Source organism: Carassius carassius, chromosome 13 (genome assembly GCF_963082965.1).
Source record: "Carassius carassius chromosome 13, fCarCar2.1, whole genome shotgun sequence".
NCBI classification, from domain to species: domain Eukaryota; kingdom Metazoa; phylum Chordata; class Actinopteri; order Cypriniformes; family Cyprinidae; genus Carassius; species Carassius carassius.
In genome coordinates, this window is record NC_081767.1 from 23,593,629 (window position 1) to 23,614,323 (window position 20,695).

Sequence of the window (20,695 nt, forward strand, 5' to 3'; positions counted from 1 at the left end):
AACACCATAGCTGTATGTTATATATATTATATAAATGTATTATAGCTGTATATAAAATAATATATATGCTATAAACAAGGTTGGGACGGTCGGCTTAAATAATAACATCATGAAATATCCCAGATCAAACCAGCTAACTATCTAGCAACTTATAATATTAACTGTTTATTAGTAGCTAGCTAACATTCGGTGATCATTGAGGATTGGGGTAGATTTTATACACGTTTTAAAGGCGTTTACAAGAGCCGTTTAAAGCGCGTTTGACTCATTCCCCCAGTTTTTGCAAAACAGAAATCAGTTGTAAAAAATAAAAACAACGATTCTCAGATCAAAACAAAGAAAGATTCCACTGTAACGTTTGTCCAAATTAATTTCTAGGGACAACACAAAAGACACTTAGATGAAGCTCAGTGATTACGGTGATTCAGTTAAAATAAAAAATACCAGTCAGATGCAGAGCACTTCTGAACATTTACATTAACTTACAGGGAACTTGAGTCAAACTGAAGAAAGCGTGGAACTTAAGTCGATCTTGGTAAATATAACAGTAAACAAGAGTATGAATGTTTATATTTAAAAACACAGCACGAACTTTAGTAACTATCCACAGAAACTATAAAACACTTACGACGAGGCTACGATCTAACGTTAGCAAAAATACCAGTTAACGTTATTTATTCTCCTTTGAAGCAAATGTTTAAAATCCTGTCTATTTACGTGTCGACTGTACTTTACAGTGAAATGACAAACACTCGTTACTTACTTAAACTTCAAGTCAAAACATCATGTAAAAGTGAAGCTTTGTAACCCAGTAAAAAACACAAATGCCCTGCGACTCTCATGCGACGCTCTTGCGCAGCGCGTCACAGATGACGCTGCACAAAGGAAGGCGTGGCCAAAGACTAAGGAAACGCGAAAGCAAAAAGAAACCTATGCTAGAAACCCACATTGTTATTCTCGCTGTTTACTAAAAGGGTACAGGCATAAAAAATATTTGCGACCTTTCTAAACGTAGCAATAGCCGAGAATGACTCAGAAGGTAAAGATAAACCGACTTTAAAGACTCAATTGAATATGTGAACACGCGACTTTATACTTGTTCTTTTAACTGATCTTCACTTTAGGAGAGAGGGGTTTTTGGAAACGGAGTTCCCCTTCTGTTTGACTGCATACGCAAGATAAGGAATACTGAGGAAAAGCTGACTGAACCATTACAGCACCTACACTGTGGAAGATGAAGCAGAGCAGTAAATAAACTTCAGAAAATAGTCAGAAAAAGTTCAAAAAAAAAAAAAGCGTTCAGACTCGCACAGTTATTCCAAGGCCTCTGTTCTAGATAATGTACAAAAGTCTCCTAGAAGTTTGCTGAGGTCCTTGTATCTTTGTAAGGAAATGTATCTGCTAGAATCACCCCTTGTTGTCCATATGAAAACATTACCTGTCATCCAATTGTTTAAATTTGTAAATCAAACAGCAAAACCTTTAAAAATTAAAAAACATTTTCAATAACAATGCACCAGTTATTTGACAAGGTAAATGTGCCATAAATATGCACCAATTCATGCCACAAATAAAACTAAGTGCAATGGCGGTGTTCAGGGTTTAGTCAAAAAGAGGACCTGAAGTTTCATCAGTGAATTTGTGATATTGTCACATGCTCACAATGACCACTCTGTCATAAATTCCTGCAACTGCTTCAGAGTTGCTGTAAAGGTCTCTTGGCCACCACTCGGACCAGTTTCCTCCTGACTCTTTCATCCAGTTTGGAGAGACGACCTGATCCAGGGAGGGTCTATGTTGTACAGAATGCCTTACAATTCTTAATAATAGATTCACTGTGTTTCTAGGCACTGATAAATCCTTTAAAAAAAATTTTGTAACCACCTCCTGACTTGTGCCTGTCCACCAACTTTATCTTTTGATAGTGCCTTGACACCCATAGTTGATTGTTCGCTTCAGTTGCACTACCAATGACTTAAAAATGCTCCAGGAAAACTCTTCATGCTGAGGTAATCAAAATGACTACAACTGATCGCAGTTGAAAGTCAAATGGCTTTGTGTGCCACTGAGAAGGTGATCTGACTAAATCTGATCGTGTTTACAAGTCATTTTTAGGAGGGGGTGATCATTTTTTCCCTGGCATGTTGGTGTTATATCTTTCACTTGGATGTTATAAGTTGCACTGAGTAAATACAGCTGAAATACAGGGGAGTGATTTTCTATACCCAGTTCTCCTCACCATCCAGCATAGCTGTTCTGAACTTCTCCACATTTAATTGGAGAAGTTGTGCAGCCAGTTTGCCGGCCCTCTCCTTGCACAGTACATCCTGCCGACACAACACAGATGCAGATAGCCTTGTAGTAGGATCAGGATCTAACAGAGTGTGTCATAAACAAATATACTAATGAACTGAAAATTAGGTTTTATGTCTTGACCTCAGAGACTGAATGTATGAATCCATTGTAAACAACTTCAAAACCACCAATACATTCATGAGAATTCTTCAGAAACCACATTCATGAGAATTCTTTAGAAACCACATTCATCAGGATTATCTGCTTTATGCCCTCTGCTGGTGGAATGAAAGCAAATTTATGTTTTTATTCGCAACACTGCACAATTGACTAACACATGGTAATATGAATTCTGAAATCTTTGATAAATATATTTTTAAAAAATTGTACTGGATTTTTTAAAATTACTGACTACTATTTTGAAAAACATGATACATACTCATTGGGGAAAAAAATAGTACAAAAGCTGTGGTACAGTTTCAAAAGGTACGAATATGCATAATTTGGGGGTAAATAAGGTACAACGCTGTGCCCTTTTGAAAATGTACTGCCCCAGTATCAGCTTTTGTACCTTTTTGTCTGAGAGTGTAGCATTAAGTAAACTGATTCTTTAGAGAAGGCCCAGTTCAAAAATATCTGCTTTAGGAAGATGTATGTAGTCCTGCAAAGAAAAAAGTCAGCAACTGGTTACATCCACCATTAGCTTGTTTTGCTAGAATTTAAACTCTGCAAAAAACTGAACACTCAAAGTTCAAATAGATATCATACCTCTAGCAGGACCTCATAGGCCATAAATCGGCTATCCCCTTCCTCAACCTGAGGGCTTGAGATGGATATAACATGACCCAAGTCACCTAAAGAACAAGATATTCATGATATCACATATATATAGCTGTATATCCATCAATTTAGCAATGAAAGTTAAAATTACAAATAAAACTTCAATAATTAAATATGCTTTATTTTTATATTTTGTTTTATTATGTTTTATTATTAGATCTAGTGATGCACAGCATTTTTGGCAACTGAAAATATTTGATTAAAGAAATAACAACAAAAAATATTTCTGTCAAAATGGTTTTGGGGTGCCGCAATCATTGCCCGAAACAATTTACATTTACATTTATTCATTTAGCTGACGCTTTTATCCAAAGCGACTTACAATAGCTATATATGTCAGAGGTTGCACGCCTCTGGAGCAACTTGGGGTTAAGTGTCTTGCTCAGGGACATATTGGTGTCTCACAGTGGATTCGAACCTGGGACTCTCACACCATATTTTCCGAAATATGAAGTTGCAAGGCAACATGGGCAGTTAAGACCCATATTAGAAATACATTCCAGGTCACTAAAGACCCAAATATGTAATAATGACTTGCAAATCACTTATGCATTCAAGGGTTAAAAACATGGACAGGTAGGTACATACCAATTTTATATACAACTCCAGAGAAGGGGCTTTCATCTTCTTCACTTTCTCCCTCTCCACCAGCACTCGAGCTGGGTTGACGGCAGATGAAAATATTACCTAAAAAGGATGGAAATTTACTATGTGCTAGTCAAAAAGTCCACTTCCACTGAGTGTTATATGCATCTGAGAAACAATTTCAGTCACAGAGCTCACTGGGTTTAATGTCGAGGTGCACCAGGCCTGAGCTGTGGATGTATCTGAGCCCCAAAGAGACCCGTAGGAAAAGATCCCTCAGCTCAGGAACACTCTCCTTCGTCTCCCTTTTCAGTTATAGCATCATGGAGGCTACCACTTATAAGACAAAAAAGCTTGCGAGATAGTTCTCAAAGTAAAAAAAACAAAAAAAAAAACATGACCATCTATGTAGTTTTGTGATCTTCTGTCCTACCATCACATAACTCATTTTGTATAATCATATGGTCATCCTCAGCCCATACAGAGTAGTATCGGACAACATGAGGGTGATGGCCAAACTCTGCATGGGTGTACACTTCCTTCAAAGCCAACTGCCTAAAGAGTGGGGGAAAAATTACATTAATAATCTAAAATAATCTAATAGTCTAAGATTCATTGAAGAACCACAAAAACCATAAAAAGAACCTAACCATATACTGTATATAATTGTCCTTTGAGTTTTTACATTTGGAAAACTTAGAAGATTAACCCCAGTGTGGCTAGCAGCGCTGACTCACTCATTGGCGGAGCCTGCAATTGGCCTGCACGAGCGCTTGATGGCGTACATGCAACCATCCAACCTCTTCACATATCTATACACGGAACCAAACTCACCCACACAGATGCAGCCCAACTCTAAAAACTCACTCTCATAACACGACAGCATATGGGCTGACATTGCTGGCCTCTGAAGGGCAACAGATGGGAGACCATGTGAGAGAACACAGAGATTTGCCAAAGCTTTTGGTGGGATTACGAATACTTCTTAACCTGCTACATAATAGACAATGCTAAGCAATGGCCTTTGAAACCATACCTTTGAGGGAAGGATTACGTTTTCATCCTCTGACGAGTTCAGATTTTCTTTAGATCTGTAAAGGTAACTCAATGTAAATCTAGTTCTTCTATATGAATCACTTAAAGCCAAGATATGTTACCTTTGTGCATCGTCCTCATCATCATCACTCCTTTGGCTCTTCCTCTTGTGGTGTTCACTGTTCCTGCGCACCGTCTCTGGAGTGAAAGGGTTAATGTTCACTAGAGGCACAGGATCAAAAGCAGTAGACAAATGAAGGAATCTTTGACAGCAACATGGCTTGCTACAAGAGCAAGGGAGGGTCGATTTAGACCGCTACCTCAGCAGGAAGAGGAGTCTGATGATATAAACAGTAAATATTACTTCCACTGTTTTATTATGCTGTTTTGAACAACATAAAAGCAATTCCAACTTACCCTGAGATGAGCTAATGGGCCACCAGCCACTGAACCTGGACTGTCAACATTACTGAGGTCCTTTGACTTTAACGATGGGAGGAGCGGCTCGACCCTTAATTAACTCCGCTAATTACTGTTAAATATTTTGATTCATAACGCGAATCATTAAAATCTGTTTACTGAAAACATTTCTTCAGAGTTTCAATATCGCCCTTACACCTTTTTGTGGTCTTCTTCAGTTACTTTAAAAAAATCATGTTTTACTCTCTTAGTAACTGCTGTAGATGTGAATGAAAAAATATGGCTGCGTCCGAAATCGCGTACTTCCATACTATATAGTAGGCGAAAAACAGTATGTGAAGCAAGTAGTATGTCCGAATCCTTAGTATTTGAAAAACAGTAGGCGAGATGTACCCGGATGGCCTACTACTTCCGCCCGAATTCCGTAGTATGCATAGGATGGACACTACTCTATTCCATGATGCCACGGGAGAGGACTCGTCATACTCATATTCAAAAATAACGGAAAATCGTGACGCCGCTGTTTTGAAGTGTAAGTACCTTCACAATGAACGCTGTTCATTGTGGTTAAAGTGTACTTGTTTAACCAAATCCACGTAAACGACTGACTTGTTAAAGTTTTACACATTGTAAACTGATGAGACTATTTTGTAAATTGAGTTTAAAAATATGTTGTGACGATCACGACCCAGTGTAACACAGGGAGAGAGAGATCCAAGTGCAGGTATGTTTTTATTAGGGTAATCCAAAACGTAATCCAAAACAAGCCAGGGTCAAAACCAGAAAACAGTCCAAACAAACAAACAAAGAAGGAACAGGAAGGGAACAGGAACTCAGGAGACGAGAAGACTGGGTATGACATGAAATGGAAGGTAAGGACTCCATGAAGACAAACAGGAAAAGACGGGTAAATATAGGGAGACTAATGACTAATAAGTGAAGACACCTGATGCAATTAGCAGGAATGCAATTACTGTGATGAAGGGACAAGGCTAGTGGGAATTGTAGTGCCTACGGTGAAGTGCCTAAGGGGAAGTGAGCCCACTAGTGGACACCCAGGGAAACAGAGACTAGACAGCGTGACATATGTTTAATAATCATTATCGATCAGAGGCTGTGCCTCAGCTTGTTAAGGCTGCTTTCTACAGACAACTCGTTAAGTAATTTAATGAGATAAAGTTACAAAATGTAAGTAATTGAAATGAGTTAATTTACATTTTACTAGTGTTAATATTTTGATAAAAAAATTGTTGGATAACTTACATGGCAAACTATTGTTAATAAGTGTCTCAGTTTGATCATAAACCATCAGTAATGTGTAAATCCTGTTCTGGTGTTACAGAGACTGATGAACACACACTTGTTCTCATCCACTGATGAAACCCTACTCACTGGAAAGCATAATTCAGTAAGTATATAAATTAAAATTAATCTTAACTACACACACACTTTACATGTATTTATGTTAGGATCATCACTGATTTATGCTGTTTTTTATTATAATATTAATTTCCAGGTATTTCCAGTTGCTATTTTGTCAGTTGCAAAGTGCTTAATAGCAAATAACTTTTGAAGCACTTGTGTGCACACTGATTTTGTAGCAGTTTCCAGTTGTTTTTTAAATAAGCAACATCTTAACATCTGAAGAATGTTGTCTTGAGAATGGGTGCCACATTTATTTATTTATTTTTCATTTCTACATGGATAAGAGCACAAAGCTTCAGACAAAACCACATTAACATTTTCATAAAGTAGTATAATAGAGCTTAAAGCAACAGCAAAAGGGAATTTCTTAAGACGTTTTTATAATAATGTCAGGAAAGTAAACTTCAGCAGCTTCAGTTCAGTTACTGTATGTGTAGATGAGGACTTTAAATTTGGGTATCAAAAATGAGTGAAAAACAGTGAAAATCTAAAATTTACAGGGATAAAGTAATACATATTGTAAAATTAAACTTGTTGTAAATATGTTGGTATGATATGTTATGTGATATGTTGCTAGATTTTCGAATAACTGTAATATGAATTCCCGGTTATGAGTGTAATATATTTATGTGTACATATAAATACACACATGTTTAAATTTAAATATTTACATGTGTATTTATACACATTTATGTGATTTATAGTATATATATTTATATTTATATTTCTTAAATAACTAATATAGGTATATCTTGATTTGACAGTCTTAAAATTACCTTCATAACTTACACAAGCTTAAACAATAGCAATATGAGAACATGTATTTTTTGCAGAGTCTTAACCTGTTCAACTGTCCTACAGGTAATTATGCTCTTGAAGAGCTGCACACGGTCGTCTGGTGTGACACAGCTGTGGTCAGATTGTCCCACACATGCTCTCCTGTGCTGACTTCTGTGTTTTGGGGTTCCAGTGTATCATCGTCATGATCTTCCACAACTTCTGGATCAACAATGTCCTCATTCAGAAGACCGAGGTTGTGGAGCACTGCACAGCATGCAACAACATCTGCACAAAGACAGGACTCACTTTCAGGGCCTTGAAGAAGAAGAAGATGGAGCACAGCTTGTCTTCATCATCCTGAAGGCTCTCTCAACAATGTTCTGTGCACGAGCATCACTGGTGTTGAATCAAACCTGTGCAGGATTCTGTTCAGGCTCTCTGGAGTGATGAGGCAGATGTGTGCACTCAAACAAGGATACCCACTATCTCCCAGGATGTGTTTTCCTGCAGGTGGATACAGGCCTTCAGTGTGAATAGAGCTGTTCTTCAGCACCCTGGCATCATACACAGACCCGGGATACTCAACAAAGAAATCAAAGGACTTCTCCTGGTGGTGACCTGCAGCTGAACAGAATGAAACTGCTTCCTGTTGAAATAACATTGGGCTTCACTTGCTGCTGGTTCAGTTTGTATGTGACAGCCATCTATTGTTCCAGCTACCAGAAGAAAAGCTGTTTCCACCGCCTGCCATCTGTGGTGGAGAAGGCAATCAGCCTCCTCAAAATCCCCATGACAGACCTGCTCATTCTGTGCACAATGTTATGCAGCTCTTGGATGTCAAAGGCCAGTGACAGTGTGTGTGTGTATAGTGTCTATAATGTATATATTATGCATGTATTTATGTATATATTGGGATGTGTATGTATGTGTGTGTTTCTGTGTATATTTCTATAATGTATTTGTGTGTATTTATGTGTATGTGTGTGTGTGTGTGTGTGTGTGTATTTGTCTAAGCATTCATTCAAGTTTATTAATTGATTTATGTTCCTTTTGTGTAATTTTATTTGTATTCATTTATTACAATAAATTTCTTTATATCCTTACATAAAATCAGGCTGTCATTCTGTTCACAGATGTAACTGCTGTTATTCTGAGGTAGAAAATAAAAAGCTACATTTATATTTAGTAAAGGATTTACAAGCTGTCAATGAAGGCGTGATCTGCGAACAGCTGACCGACGCCTTATTTGAATTGTTAATTCAAATGACGTAAAAACGCAGACGAAAGCGGTAAGAATAACGAAAAACATCACCGATGTTCGCTCAGTAGATTGGGCTCTTTAAATTTACGCGCTGTTGTGACGACGTATGTCACGTGACAATGTCAACATGGCGGATTTAGTACGTCCGAATTCCATTCATACTACCCACATTCATACTATATAGAACGTACTTTTCTAACAGTCGAGTTGTACGTTCACATTCAAATGTAGTACCCAGTACGCAGTATGCGATTTCGGACGCAACCTATGTCACTTTAGTTGTGGGCGTATACGTTTAATAGGATCAGCCAATGAAATGCTAGTTCACAGCCCTCAGTTTTTGAATCCACAATTAAAAAAAAAGATCCAGCTTGAAACACCACTAATCAAACCTGTAAAGACAAAGAAATACATTATAGATATACTATTTATTTATTTTAACTTTCAATTTAATTTATTATTAAACATCCAAAAAGCTAAATTTGTGATTTCTAAGCATTCTGACTGTCAAGGAAAATAAATTATGGTCATCAGAGTCGTCAGCATATTTATTTTAGGGTAACGTTAACGTTACTACGCACACAGACAACATCATACTGTGTACCTATTTATTTTTCGGGTGGGAGGAGGTTGAACTCATAGGTTGAACATGATACCAATAAACAATCACGTGAGCGGAAGTCTGTGACATCATCAAAACAGAGTACGCCTGGGTAGCGTCTGTTACCCTTTACTGTCTATGCTGTTACCCTGTCTAGATCACTACATTTAGGGATCGTTTGAATCGCAAGCGCTATGTTCCGGTTCATGCGTAGCGTTTGTCGGTTAGACTGACAGCTCGGTATCGAGTGCGAGGACTTTGTTTATTTCCTCGATAGGCAATATCGAAGTAAGTATGGTGGAGCAGTCGGATCGCGCTCCGCTGCTGGACTGGGAGGAGGTTCCCCCGGCCGAACTTGCCCCATCGGCTCCATCACCGGAGACTGAGGATTCAGCACATTCCGGTCTGTCTAGTTACCCGATCGAGAGTGGTGCACAGGCAGATATCTCCCTGAACACAAGCCCGGCGAGAGCGAACAGTGTAACAGCTGTTTCTAGTGAAAGTGCATATTCTCCCCATAAACACAGCGGCCCGGGAAGAGATGCTTCCGCCACTGATGAAGAGGGAGACTGCGCCTTTCATGGACTGTCAGTCAGGGATCGGAGGATCACTGGATGGGAAGAAAAAGACCAAATTGTTGCAGTGTTTGTTGTGACTTTCGACACAAGATCGGGTAAGGTGGAATACTGTAAAATGTCTGATTGAGGTAAAATTGTAAATGATAGATGATGATGAAAAGGAGAAATCTAATTAAAAACATGCTAAGTTCTTATAAATATCATAATTATAATCTTGATGGTGTCATAAAGTGTTGATTACATTACATTATAGCAATTATCTACAAATTTAGTATATATACTATACATATTATAAACTTCCCAATGATCTTGAAAAAAGGGGTTCTCTCTGCTTTATGACTTTATGGCAACATAATGGCTTCTTGTATGTTAGTAACACTGAGAGTTTTAAATGACTATTAATATTTAAAAACAGGACAAAAACATGTTTATATATATATATATATATATATATATATATATATATATATATATATATATATAAATATAAATATATAAATATATATACTGTACAGACCAAAAGTTTGGAATATATATTTGGTCAATATTTAAAAACAATTATTTTAAATTGTAATAATATTTCACAATATTACTGTTTTTTTCTGTATTTTTGATCAAATAAATGCAGGCTTGATGAGCAGAAGAAACTTCTTTCAAAAACATTAAAAATAGTAATATTTCCAAACTTTTGGTCCGTACTGTATATATATATATATATATATAACAAATATATATAAATAATATTTGTAATATATGTTGAATAATATAATACAATTGAATTAATATTTATTATAGTAATATTTTTTCTTTGCCGTTCATTTTTTTTTTAAAATAATGTTAATGAAAAATTATGCTGACTGCTCCATTTTTACATTTTTGGACGTTTTATGAGACTTTTTCCTTTATTACAGTCTTCAAACAGTTACAATGCTACTTATTTTTACACAAAACATCATAATAATTCTTAATTAATATCTAAAAACAAATTCAAAAACATATATTTCCCCACATGGGAGGTTGTTTGGTCAAATCACATGTAAGAAAATGAAGACACTATGAAGTGAGAGTTGTATGAAGTCATACAGCTGTTTTTAAGACTTCCTCTTTTTTTCAAAGGGAGTTCTGTGGAAAAGGGCATTTAGAGAGTTTTTGTGTTCTTCTGCAAACACTGTTTGATTAAAACCTGGTCCAACAGCTTCACAATTGTTTACATAATCCCACACTGTGTCTTTTACAGGGAACATGATAGAATGGTGCCTACCTCAAGATGTGAATCTGGAGGGAGTAGAGTTCAAGTCTATGGCAAGCGGCTCTCATCGGATCACAAGTGACTTCATGTGGGAATCTCTTTTATAAATACCACTGGATATATAAGAGACAGGGCATTTGTAACATTTTGCTTAATAATGCATATCTGTACTACAGACCTACCCTCCATTATTTGGAAAAATAAACATTTTGGTTTAATTGGGCTAAAATTAGAAAGCTTTAGTACTACTATTACTTCTACCACACACACACACATATATATAGTTGGACCATTTTAACCATCCAAAAAAGTCAACTAGATAGCTTAAATAATATTCATTACACATTTCAAGTTTTAAAATTTAATCTATTTGTATTTCATATCACATGTTTCATTTGCCCTGGACCATACAGCCATTATAAAATCCTTTATGGTATCTATCTGTTATTCACATAAAATTTTAACCAACAATCTAGAGATGGAATAAATGTTTTGAATCCGGACATTGACCATGACAACAATAATTTTGTGTTGTAGTTGTGTGCCCCCCCCCCCATCATGTTACATAAGATTCAACCAATTGTTTTGTTTTCTAAAGAGTAATTCATTCAAGATATTTTGTAATCTTGAGGAAAACTGTTTGATTGATAGTTGCATATTTTCATCCAAACATGTTCAGTTCGTGGTGTGTATGTATATAGATGACTCCAGATTAAATGTGCTTGTCTGATTTTGTAGATATTTTCGTAAAGGCAGTTACTTTGGACTAGCGTGCTTTGCCAACATGCCTGTGGAGAGTGAGCTGGAACGAGGAGCTCGGATGAAATCTGTAGGGATTTTGTCTCCTTCTTACACACTGCTATACCGTTACATGCACTTCCTGGAAAACCAAGTCCGGTAAGTGTATGCTTGCTTCACATTTTACCTTGATATGTCTCTTTCTCGTACTCTTTTGCATGCATCATTTCTATTTTAAGATGTTGTTATGTATTAACATAAGCTCTGGGTTGCATGCAATGTGACATGGAATTTGTTTAATTTAGAATCACCTCTTCTTCAATCAGTTAAGGTAGAAATATGCAGCATGCAGAATTGTAATATAAAGTACATCATGATCAACTGTGTTAAAAATGTCTGATGTTTAATGTCTGCATCTAAATAAAGCAACTTCCTGTTAAGTGCAATGCATTTTATGACTACAACAACAGCCAGCACATGGTTTTTTCCAGGCACCAGTTGCAGTGTCCAGGTCAGTACTCTCCACTGGAAGCTTTCTACGAGGATAAAAAGGCAGTGTTGCCATCGGGAGGAAACGGTTTGGTCACAGCCTGCCCGACCAGTGTTCTTGGGCCCATAGTCAACCGCTGCATGCATCCAGAGATGAAGGTTTTAGATATAACCCAACTTTATCTGCCACTAATCAAAGCTTCAGCTTTTTGAAGGAGTTCCATTAAATATGTTTTAATGACAGCAGTCTTTGATAATTCAATTTTTTTTAAGATTCTGAAGTTATCTAGGCCAGCCCACACAGGAATTTCACGTTACTGATTAACCAGCATTTAAAGCATGGGAGAGTTCAGAAAGAACTATTGTGAGACAAATTCCTCTGTCTACAATCCACAAGATCCTCTATTGTTAAAGAAGAATTCCATATAAGGAGATACTCTTGTTGAACTAGATTTGGATACCATGTTAGTTAAATAAAGCCTTGTTCAGTTTTGAAGATGCACATTCTAAATCCTTGTTTATGGTTTTTATTATGGTTTTATGTAATGGTATCTTCTGTTAATCAGCTAAATGGCTATGATAATAATTATTTTATTATTCACACAGTTTCTTTATGATATAAAAGCTGCCATGTTTTTCTTAGAAACTTTTAGAGCCTGTATAATATACGTGATTTGTCTCTCTGTAATTTAATAAGAGATCATAAGCACAAATCATGCCCCTTCTCTGTTCTCTGTCCACCTCCAATCAGATCACACACCCGGCTGGCTGCATGTCCCAGTTCATCCGCTTCTTTGGAGAGCAGATCATGGTGCTGTGGAAGTTTGCTTTGCTCAGGAAACGCATCCTCATTTTCTCTCCTCCCCCTGTCGGTGTGGTCTGCTATCGGGGTGAGAGCGGAAACCCATTTACATGCACATGGCTGTACTAACCTCTCTGCAGATTTTCCATATCAAATTAAAGATAGCTTGAGAATCCAGTGATAAAGATCATGTACATGCTCTTGTCCGTGTCTTGGCATTGTCATTGATTTGTGCATTTACTATGTTTTTGCTTTGCTTCTTTTAGTATACTGTTGCTGCTGCCTTGCTAATGTGTCCATTCCTGGGGTGGGCGTGTCTGTTCCGGAGTTCCGCCCCTTCTTCTACATCAATGTTGCTGACATTGCCGCTCTTGAGACTGAAATGTCTTATGTAGCTTGTAAGTGTCTCAGTCAAGAGGAGGACTAAAGTTGGAGGCAAATTCATAATTCCATGGACACCACAGGGTTTAACCTTTGTAAACAAATGTCCAACATTATTGTCGCTCTTGGTAGTGGGTTTAGGAAATAAGAACCTTTGCTTCCACCATAAATATTAGCTGGTAAATTAGTAAGAATGTAACTCTGTAAAACTGTAAAAAAAAATAAATGCGTGAATTTTATTTGGGTTCTCAGGTACAACAGAGAAGATATTTGAGGAAAAGAAGGAGCTGTACGATGTATACATTGACAATCAGAATGTAAAGACACACAGAGAGAGCCTCCAGCCTCTGCTTCGACTCAACAGTGCAGACCGAGAGAAGTATCGCAAGCTCTGTGAGCAAAGGTACCTAGGCGTATTAAATCAAGGCTTATGAGGAAAATAGAAGAAAAAAAAAAGCGAAAAACATATGATGATGTTGATATCATTGCAGGCAGTTGCTGCTGTACTCTCAGGAGGTGGATGGAGACAGCACATCTAATGAGGAAGACCTCTTCATTTTGTATGTGATGGAAATACACACCTCAGCACAATGATAGAAGTTTATCACATCTGCAGATTTTAATGAGATAGAAAGAGTGTTTGGAAGAACACAATTCACTTTTTGTGAAACCTTCTTTAACCTTGATTCAGCTATCTATCTATCTATCTATCTATCTATCTATACATACATAGATACTATATTTTCATACTTGAATTGCGAATCATTTTAAATTGCGAAAAAATTGCGAATTTTGTGGATCATAAATTACATTACAGTTCAGAAGTTTGGGATCAGTTAGTAAGATTAAGCTCTCATGAGCACTAAAGATGCATTTATTTAATAAAAACAGTAAGATTGTGAAATATTATTAAAATGTAAAATTACTGTTTTCTATTTTAATGTGTTTTAAAATGTAGTTTATTCCTGGGATGACAAAGCAGAATTTTTATCAGCAGTCATTACTCCAGTTTTTAGTGCCACATAATCCTTCAGAAATCATTCTAATATCCTCATTTGCAGAAAACATTTCTTATTATCAATAATATTATATTTCTTATGTTAGTTTAAAGGAACACTCCGACTTTTTGGGACTTTAGCTTATTCACAGTATCCCCCAGAGTTAGATAAGTCCATACATACCTTTTTTTATTTCTGAGCGTTCTGTAAGTGTTATTTGACGCACCCACCGCTAGCCTAGCTTAGCACAAAGACTGGATGTAAATGGATACGGGTAGCATAGTAATCCCAATAAGTGACAAAATAATGCAAACATTTTCCTATTTACATGTTGTGATCTGTATAGTCACAGCGTGTACAAATAACAAGGCTATATGAGACGGAGAGCATTTTTAATCGTATAAATACTGGGAACTATATTCTCACTAGGCGTAGGAGCACAGCTAACGTTACTTGGGCGGAGTGATTAGCGCAGCACACGAGACGCGCCGTGGTGAGGAGAAGAGAGTTCGCTCAGAGTTGGAGTAATAGAGTCAGCAATTACTAGATAGTAGATTTATAGTATACAATCATGGGTGTTCGCTGTATTGTAAAGAACTGCGACAATAAACAGGGGAGACCAGGTAATACTATGATGTTTCATAGAATTCCAACCACAAACGCTGACCTGATGAATCGATGGCTACTTGCTCTGGAAATAGATCCAAACACACCTGTAAACACCATCACGAAGTATTTCGTTTGCTCTGAACATTTTACTGTAGACGACTATTTTGAAAAAATGCAAGTTGCCACACGGACCATGAAACGTGTGCTAAAGGATACAGCCATCCCATCGATAATAAAGACAGGACAAATTGGATCACCTGTTGCTGCGGTAAGTGTTCCATCATGTTTTGAGATGACTAACATTAGCCATACTGTAACAGTGCCATGCTAATGTGATATAACCTTAGTAGTGACACTATTACGTGAATAGGGGCTCCGTGTATCCCCTTTATTGTTATTATTGAGACACACTGTATGCAATGGCTATACTACAATTTCATTGAACTATGAATGATCATTATAACAAAATCACTTACTTGGTGGACAGCTGACCATTAGGTTCACTCGGCATGGGGCGTTTGTTCCAGTTGATCTTGTCACAATGGGGAAAAAAAAGACAACTGCCGGGTGTATTAGGGCAGAGAAATCTTCCGTGGTAGAGACGCAAATATTTTGATTGTCATCAAGCCTTGACATTGATGGCTATACCCGGTCCCATTCATTACAACAAAGGCACTCGGTTTCTGTTGGCATAGGTTGTCATGTTCCACATTTACACCACCAGTCCGTGTTCGTTCTGATTCTCCCTTCGTCTTACAGCTTCCAAAGTTTGTAACTCCTCGTCTGTGTATTCTGGCTCAAAACTATATGGTTCTGGATCTTGGTTTGATACACAGTAAAATTCCTGTCTGCCAATTCCTCAAAGTAAGCCATGATCACGAGTCACGTCTAGCTAGTTAGTCACGTTTGTTTTGTTTACAGTCTCGTGTGCTGCGCTAATCACTCCGCCCAAGTAACGTTAGCTACGCTCCTACGCCTAGTGACAATATAGTTCCCAGTATTTATACGATTAAAAATGGTCTCTGTCTCATATAGCCTTGTTATTTGTACATGCTGTGACTATACAGATCACAACATGTAAATAGGAAAATGTTTGCATTATTTTGTCACTTATTGGGATTACTATGCTACCAGTATCCATTTACATCCAGTCTTTGTGCTAAGCTAGGCTAGCGGTGGGTGCGTCAAATAACACTTACAGAACGCTCAGAAATAAAAAAGGTATGTATGGACTTATCTAACTCTGGGGGATACTGTGAATAAGCTAAAGTCCCAAAAAGTCGGAGTGTTCCTTTAAATGAAAACCATACTTTTTTTCAATTAATAGAAAGTACAAAAGAACATCATTTATTTAAAATAAATTGTTTTGTAAAATATATTGTAAATGTTTGTCTGTCAGTTTTGATTAATGTAATGCATCCTGAAAAAAATGTAAATTTCTTAATAACAACAAAAATAAAACTTTATATAATATTTTTGCATACAGTATGTTTTTTTATACTGTCACTTAAAACAAATGTGTTACTAACTTTCTAATATGAAATCCAACATTTCTTAAGTGTCTAATATAATATAAATATAGCTATAAAGCACTTAGTTTTTCTGCCGTATCTGTTCATTTTATTTTATTTTATTATTTTTGTGTGTTTTTTGTAATGCAAACCAATGAGTAATTACTGTTTATATTGCTGTAATTAATATGTATGGAATTTCCCCATTTGTGATCCAGGTTCTTCATGGAGCAAAACAACAGAATCTTCCAGACCCTGTCTGAGGTGGCGGGGAGCGCCGATCCTACCCTAAGTGCTGAACATGTGAGAGCCATGGGGCTGGATCCTCACAGTGACCGAGGTTTTCTCGTCGACCTGCTGGAAATCTATGGCATTGACGTCATGCTGGTTATCGACAACCCCTGCTGCCCGTAAGACTCTCTTTGTCTGCCGCTCTCTCTGGAGCTCATTTTCTTTGAGGGCTACAACACACTACCTACTGATTACCTGCTTTCTTTTCTCTCTTTCTCTGGCTTGGCTATCTCAGGAGCCATTCCTGACCCTTCTGGACCACACTGACACTGCCAATACCAAAAGGTTCACTCTGCAGCCATTCAATCCAGTGATGTCTTTCTGCTTGTCTGTTTATCTATGTGCTTCGTAGCCTTCCAGCCATCTTGGATTTCTACTTGACTCTGCCCAAGCTTGTTTCCAAAACACGACGATCTCTGTGCCTCTCTCTACTGCTTTTTATTGTGTGGTCTTCAGTTGTGACTTTGTTCTTCTAGCCAGTGCTGTCTGGGGGAACTGATGTGAATATAAATCTGTTTTTCTTGAACACCAGAGAATTGGAAAACCAGTCCATCAACAGAGCAACTCTCACTTCCACATTGGATCCACATATTTTTTTCTGGTAACAACAGTTTGGTGAAGCCTGCTTTGAATGCCATATCTGTATTTCTAAAACTTTTATGGATGTTGCATTATATTACACACAGTACTATGATGGTGAAGATTTTCACGATCAATGCCACATTTGTTGAACTTAATCACGTACATGTGAACAGTCATTTCAATTTGGGAAAATCAGACATCATTCACTGTGTTTGTTGTGTTATTTGTGATCTATTGTGCATGGACAAATAGACACAATCAGTTTAGCTGCTGTAGTTTGGAACAGAGCTTATTGACATATATATGAATGGAATGAACAACAGTGTAGAAGGTTCTCCGTCATTCTCATTTCATTACCCAAATGTAAGCTGATGAATGTGACTATCATTAAAATGCTGTCTACGCTGTTATTACCCACTAAACGGGTATCATTGTGCTAAAACAGGCCTTTAATCACTATCACTGTTGGTATTGAATGTACATTATACATTTAATGCACAGTCTGATGCACATATGATTTATACAGATGCAGAAATGTTACAATCAGCTTTTTGAGGTCCTTAATTTGCTCTAAAGAAAATGAATGTGATTCTATTGCTGTCATAATCAGTGAATGCTCCTGATTAGTACTTGTTAGACTTAGACTTTGAATATGTATATACTTGGGGTTTCTTATTTAAATGTACTTGGGTCAATCATTTCTGGATAACAGCAGCAAACTGGCCTCACAAGACCAATTGATTGTGGTTTTGTGTGCATTTATATGTTCATCCTGTAAAACCCTAACTGGAAACGTAATTATTCAACTTATTTATAAATTAATCTATTTGAATTTTAAAAGAAAATCTAAATGGAAAGGTGACCTTTTGAGTTTACAGTTTCTAATCTAATCTACTTTTCAACCTTCTAATAAAATAATGCATAGTGATAATTCATTACTTGGGAATGAGTGCTGGCACTCAGGTTTGTCAGTTTGATGGATGAAGTTCTTTAAATTATATTAATTAAAAGATTTAAATGAACAATAAATAATACTGTTGCTTATAAACTAGATTTGATTAATGTGAATTTTGTTTTTACATTTCTGATCTATCAGAGAACAATCTGTATTATAAATCTTTCAAACCATCCTCTTGTAGGATGTCTCTTGGTTATTTAGTGTCCTATTGTAAAAGAATGGAGAATGTATATTATTGTACAGGTTGAATTTTCTGGTATTGTGTGTGTGTGTGTGTGTGTGTGTGTGTGTGTTTGTGTGTGCAATGTTTTTTGTGATTTATAAGTGTTATACAAATCTTTGTAACAATAACAGGCTACAGGAATGTTGAGTTGTACTTTACTGGTATCACAAAGCACTAATCTAATGCCTCTTTCTTACACTACCTACATAGTAATACAAACTAACAGCTTGTGTCTGTTGTTTTAAAGCCAGTGATTCTTATTCACTGGCATTTTGAAATAAATGGTTCCTTCTTTTCTATCACATGCTTTGTTTGTGCAGTTTTGGGGGGTTGTTTTGAGAAAAACAAAACACTGGGTTGCCTAAAGATTATCACAAATGCATGGAATAGTCTTTAAAAATAAGCAAAATAGCAAGTTCTTGAGCCATCTTTTCAATCTTCATGATAATATTGAGTTTTGGAAAACAAAAACAACAACAAACCCTTAAAAGTTAATAACCTCATCCATGCAGTTGAAAAACCATCAAAATGACACAATTTAACTGCCTTTTCATTAAGGTCCATAGAACACAAATTGTTCAGTTGGAGTATGGTGACCTTTATGACAACTCAACGTTCATTTGACTCAACTTTTTGGTGTAACCGGTATGTTTTCTGGTTTTGTCAGGCTCCTCTCCACACTTTTACACAACCATCATCCTGGCACTGTAATATGGAATGATATTGCGGACATTATTCAAAAGGCATTGCAAATTGTATTTGCAATTGCGTTTTCAATTTGTGGACGCATAAAATGTGACATTATCCAAATGCAAATCGCGCATTACCGTTTTCATTTTCGATTAAGTGAACGCACAGTGTCTGCCAAATTTAAAATGGAAATGCAAAGTCCGTTTGCAATTGTGTTTTCCATATCTAAATATGAGCCTGTCATATTTAAATAGCAATATTAATTACCACATTTGCCTTTTCACTCTCTCTGCACTGTGCATGTAAACTGCCAAAACTCAAATGGAATCGCAATACCTTTTGCATTTGAATTTCCAACGTCTACATGGAAACCTGTCAATCAAGTGACAGGGGTGGGGCCATTTTATTGGGCGTGTTTGCATTGGGAAGTGACGATCGTACTAAAATGTACCATGTTTTTACTAGGGTAAATATGAGTTAACGAAAGTGTTTATAATTAAGCCACAGTAGCCACAAATGTACAGTTGTCTGAGACGCTATGAAATGTTCTTTAATATCATGAACCATAAAATGTAGTCAGTGTTCTGCTATTGTTTATTTTCATAATAGGTAAACACAGGCCACAAGTTAAGACGGTTAAGTCGGTTTTGCCTGGCCTTCATAATCAGTCTGTTACAGGGAATTGAGTAACTAATACGCTAAAAATAAAAGCACCTTAACCTAAGAACCTTAGCATTTTAATCAATAAAGGATGATACCTTCACAATTTTGATCTCCATACCATAAATATTCCTTACCCTGGCCTCTATACATGCTTCTTGTCGCAGCACATGTCACTGTAAAAAAAGACAAAAGAAAAAAAAATACTATAATGAGTTTGTAGACAGACACATGGATAGAAACAGACAGAAATGTGATAACACAAACCTGTGCTTTGCATGCAGCCAATGACCTCCATATGACAGCACACACACAGCAAATATGGACTTTTTCAAGTGATTTCTGAAACACTTTCACTACCGGAGCCATTATTGTATACAGGTGCATCTCAATAAATTAGAAAAGTCTTTGGTTCTTTTAATTGTGATGATTTTGGCTCACATTTAACAAAAACCCACCAATTCACTTTCTCAACAAATTAGAATACGGTGACATGCCAATAAACTAATCAACTCAAAACAACCACAAAGGTTTCCTGAGCCTTCAAAATGGTCTCCCAGTTTGGTTCACTAGTCTACAAATCATGGGGAAGACTGCTGATCTGACAGTTGTTCAGAAGACAATCATTGACACCCTTCACAAGGAGCCACAAACATTAATTGCCAAAAAAGCTGGCTGTTCACAGAGTGCTGTA

The 20,695-nt window shown here is 36.8% G+C and overlaps 1 protein-coding gene, 1 long non-coding RNA gene and 1 pseudogene across 5 annotated transcripts; 2 read left to right on the top strand and 1 right to left on the bottom strand.

Annotated features, from left to right (window-relative positions):
- Positions 1-2,102: 2,102 nt before the first annotated feature.
- LOC132155755 (wee1-like protein kinase 2) lies at positions 2,103-5,222 on the bottom strand (annotated as a pseudogene).
- Positions 5,223-5,463: 241 nt separating this feature from the next.
- LOC132156144 (uncharacterized) lies at positions 5,464-7,826 on the top strand. The gene is made up of 3 exons (XR_009437385.1): positions 5,464-5,707; positions 6,518-6,583; positions 7,462-7,826. It is a non-coding gene; the product is annotated as an uncharacterized LOC132156144 (long non-coding RNA).
- A 1,563-nt stretch (positions 7,827-9,389) lies between these two features.
- On the top strand, positions 9,390-18,308 carry LOC132156142 (DENN domain-containing protein 11-like). 4 transcript variants are annotated; one of them, XM_059565023.1, is made up of 11 exons: positions 9,390-9,915; positions 11,058-11,157; positions 11,808-11,966; positions 12,299-12,455; positions 13,048-13,186; positions 13,365-13,496; positions 13,732-13,882; positions 13,971-14,039; positions 16,816-17,007; positions 17,124-17,173; positions 17,249-18,308. In XM_059565023.1, exons 1-10 carry the CDS (start codon positions 9,537-9,539, stop codon positions 17,134-17,136), a joined length of 1,491 nt encoding a protein of 496 aa, XP_059421006.1. In that variant the 5' UTR covers positions 9,390-9,536; the 3' UTR covers positions 17,137-17,173; positions 17,249-18,308. The 4 variants fall into 4 exon arrangements, with proteins under 4 accessions (XP_059421006.1, XP_059421005.1, XP_059421004.1 ...); XM_059565022.1 differs by having other exon boundaries at positions 17,124-18,308; XM_059565021.1 differs by lacking the exon at positions 17,124-17,173 and having other exon boundaries at positions 17,365-18,308.
- The last annotated feature ends 2,387 nt before the right edge of the window (positions 18,309-20,695 follow it).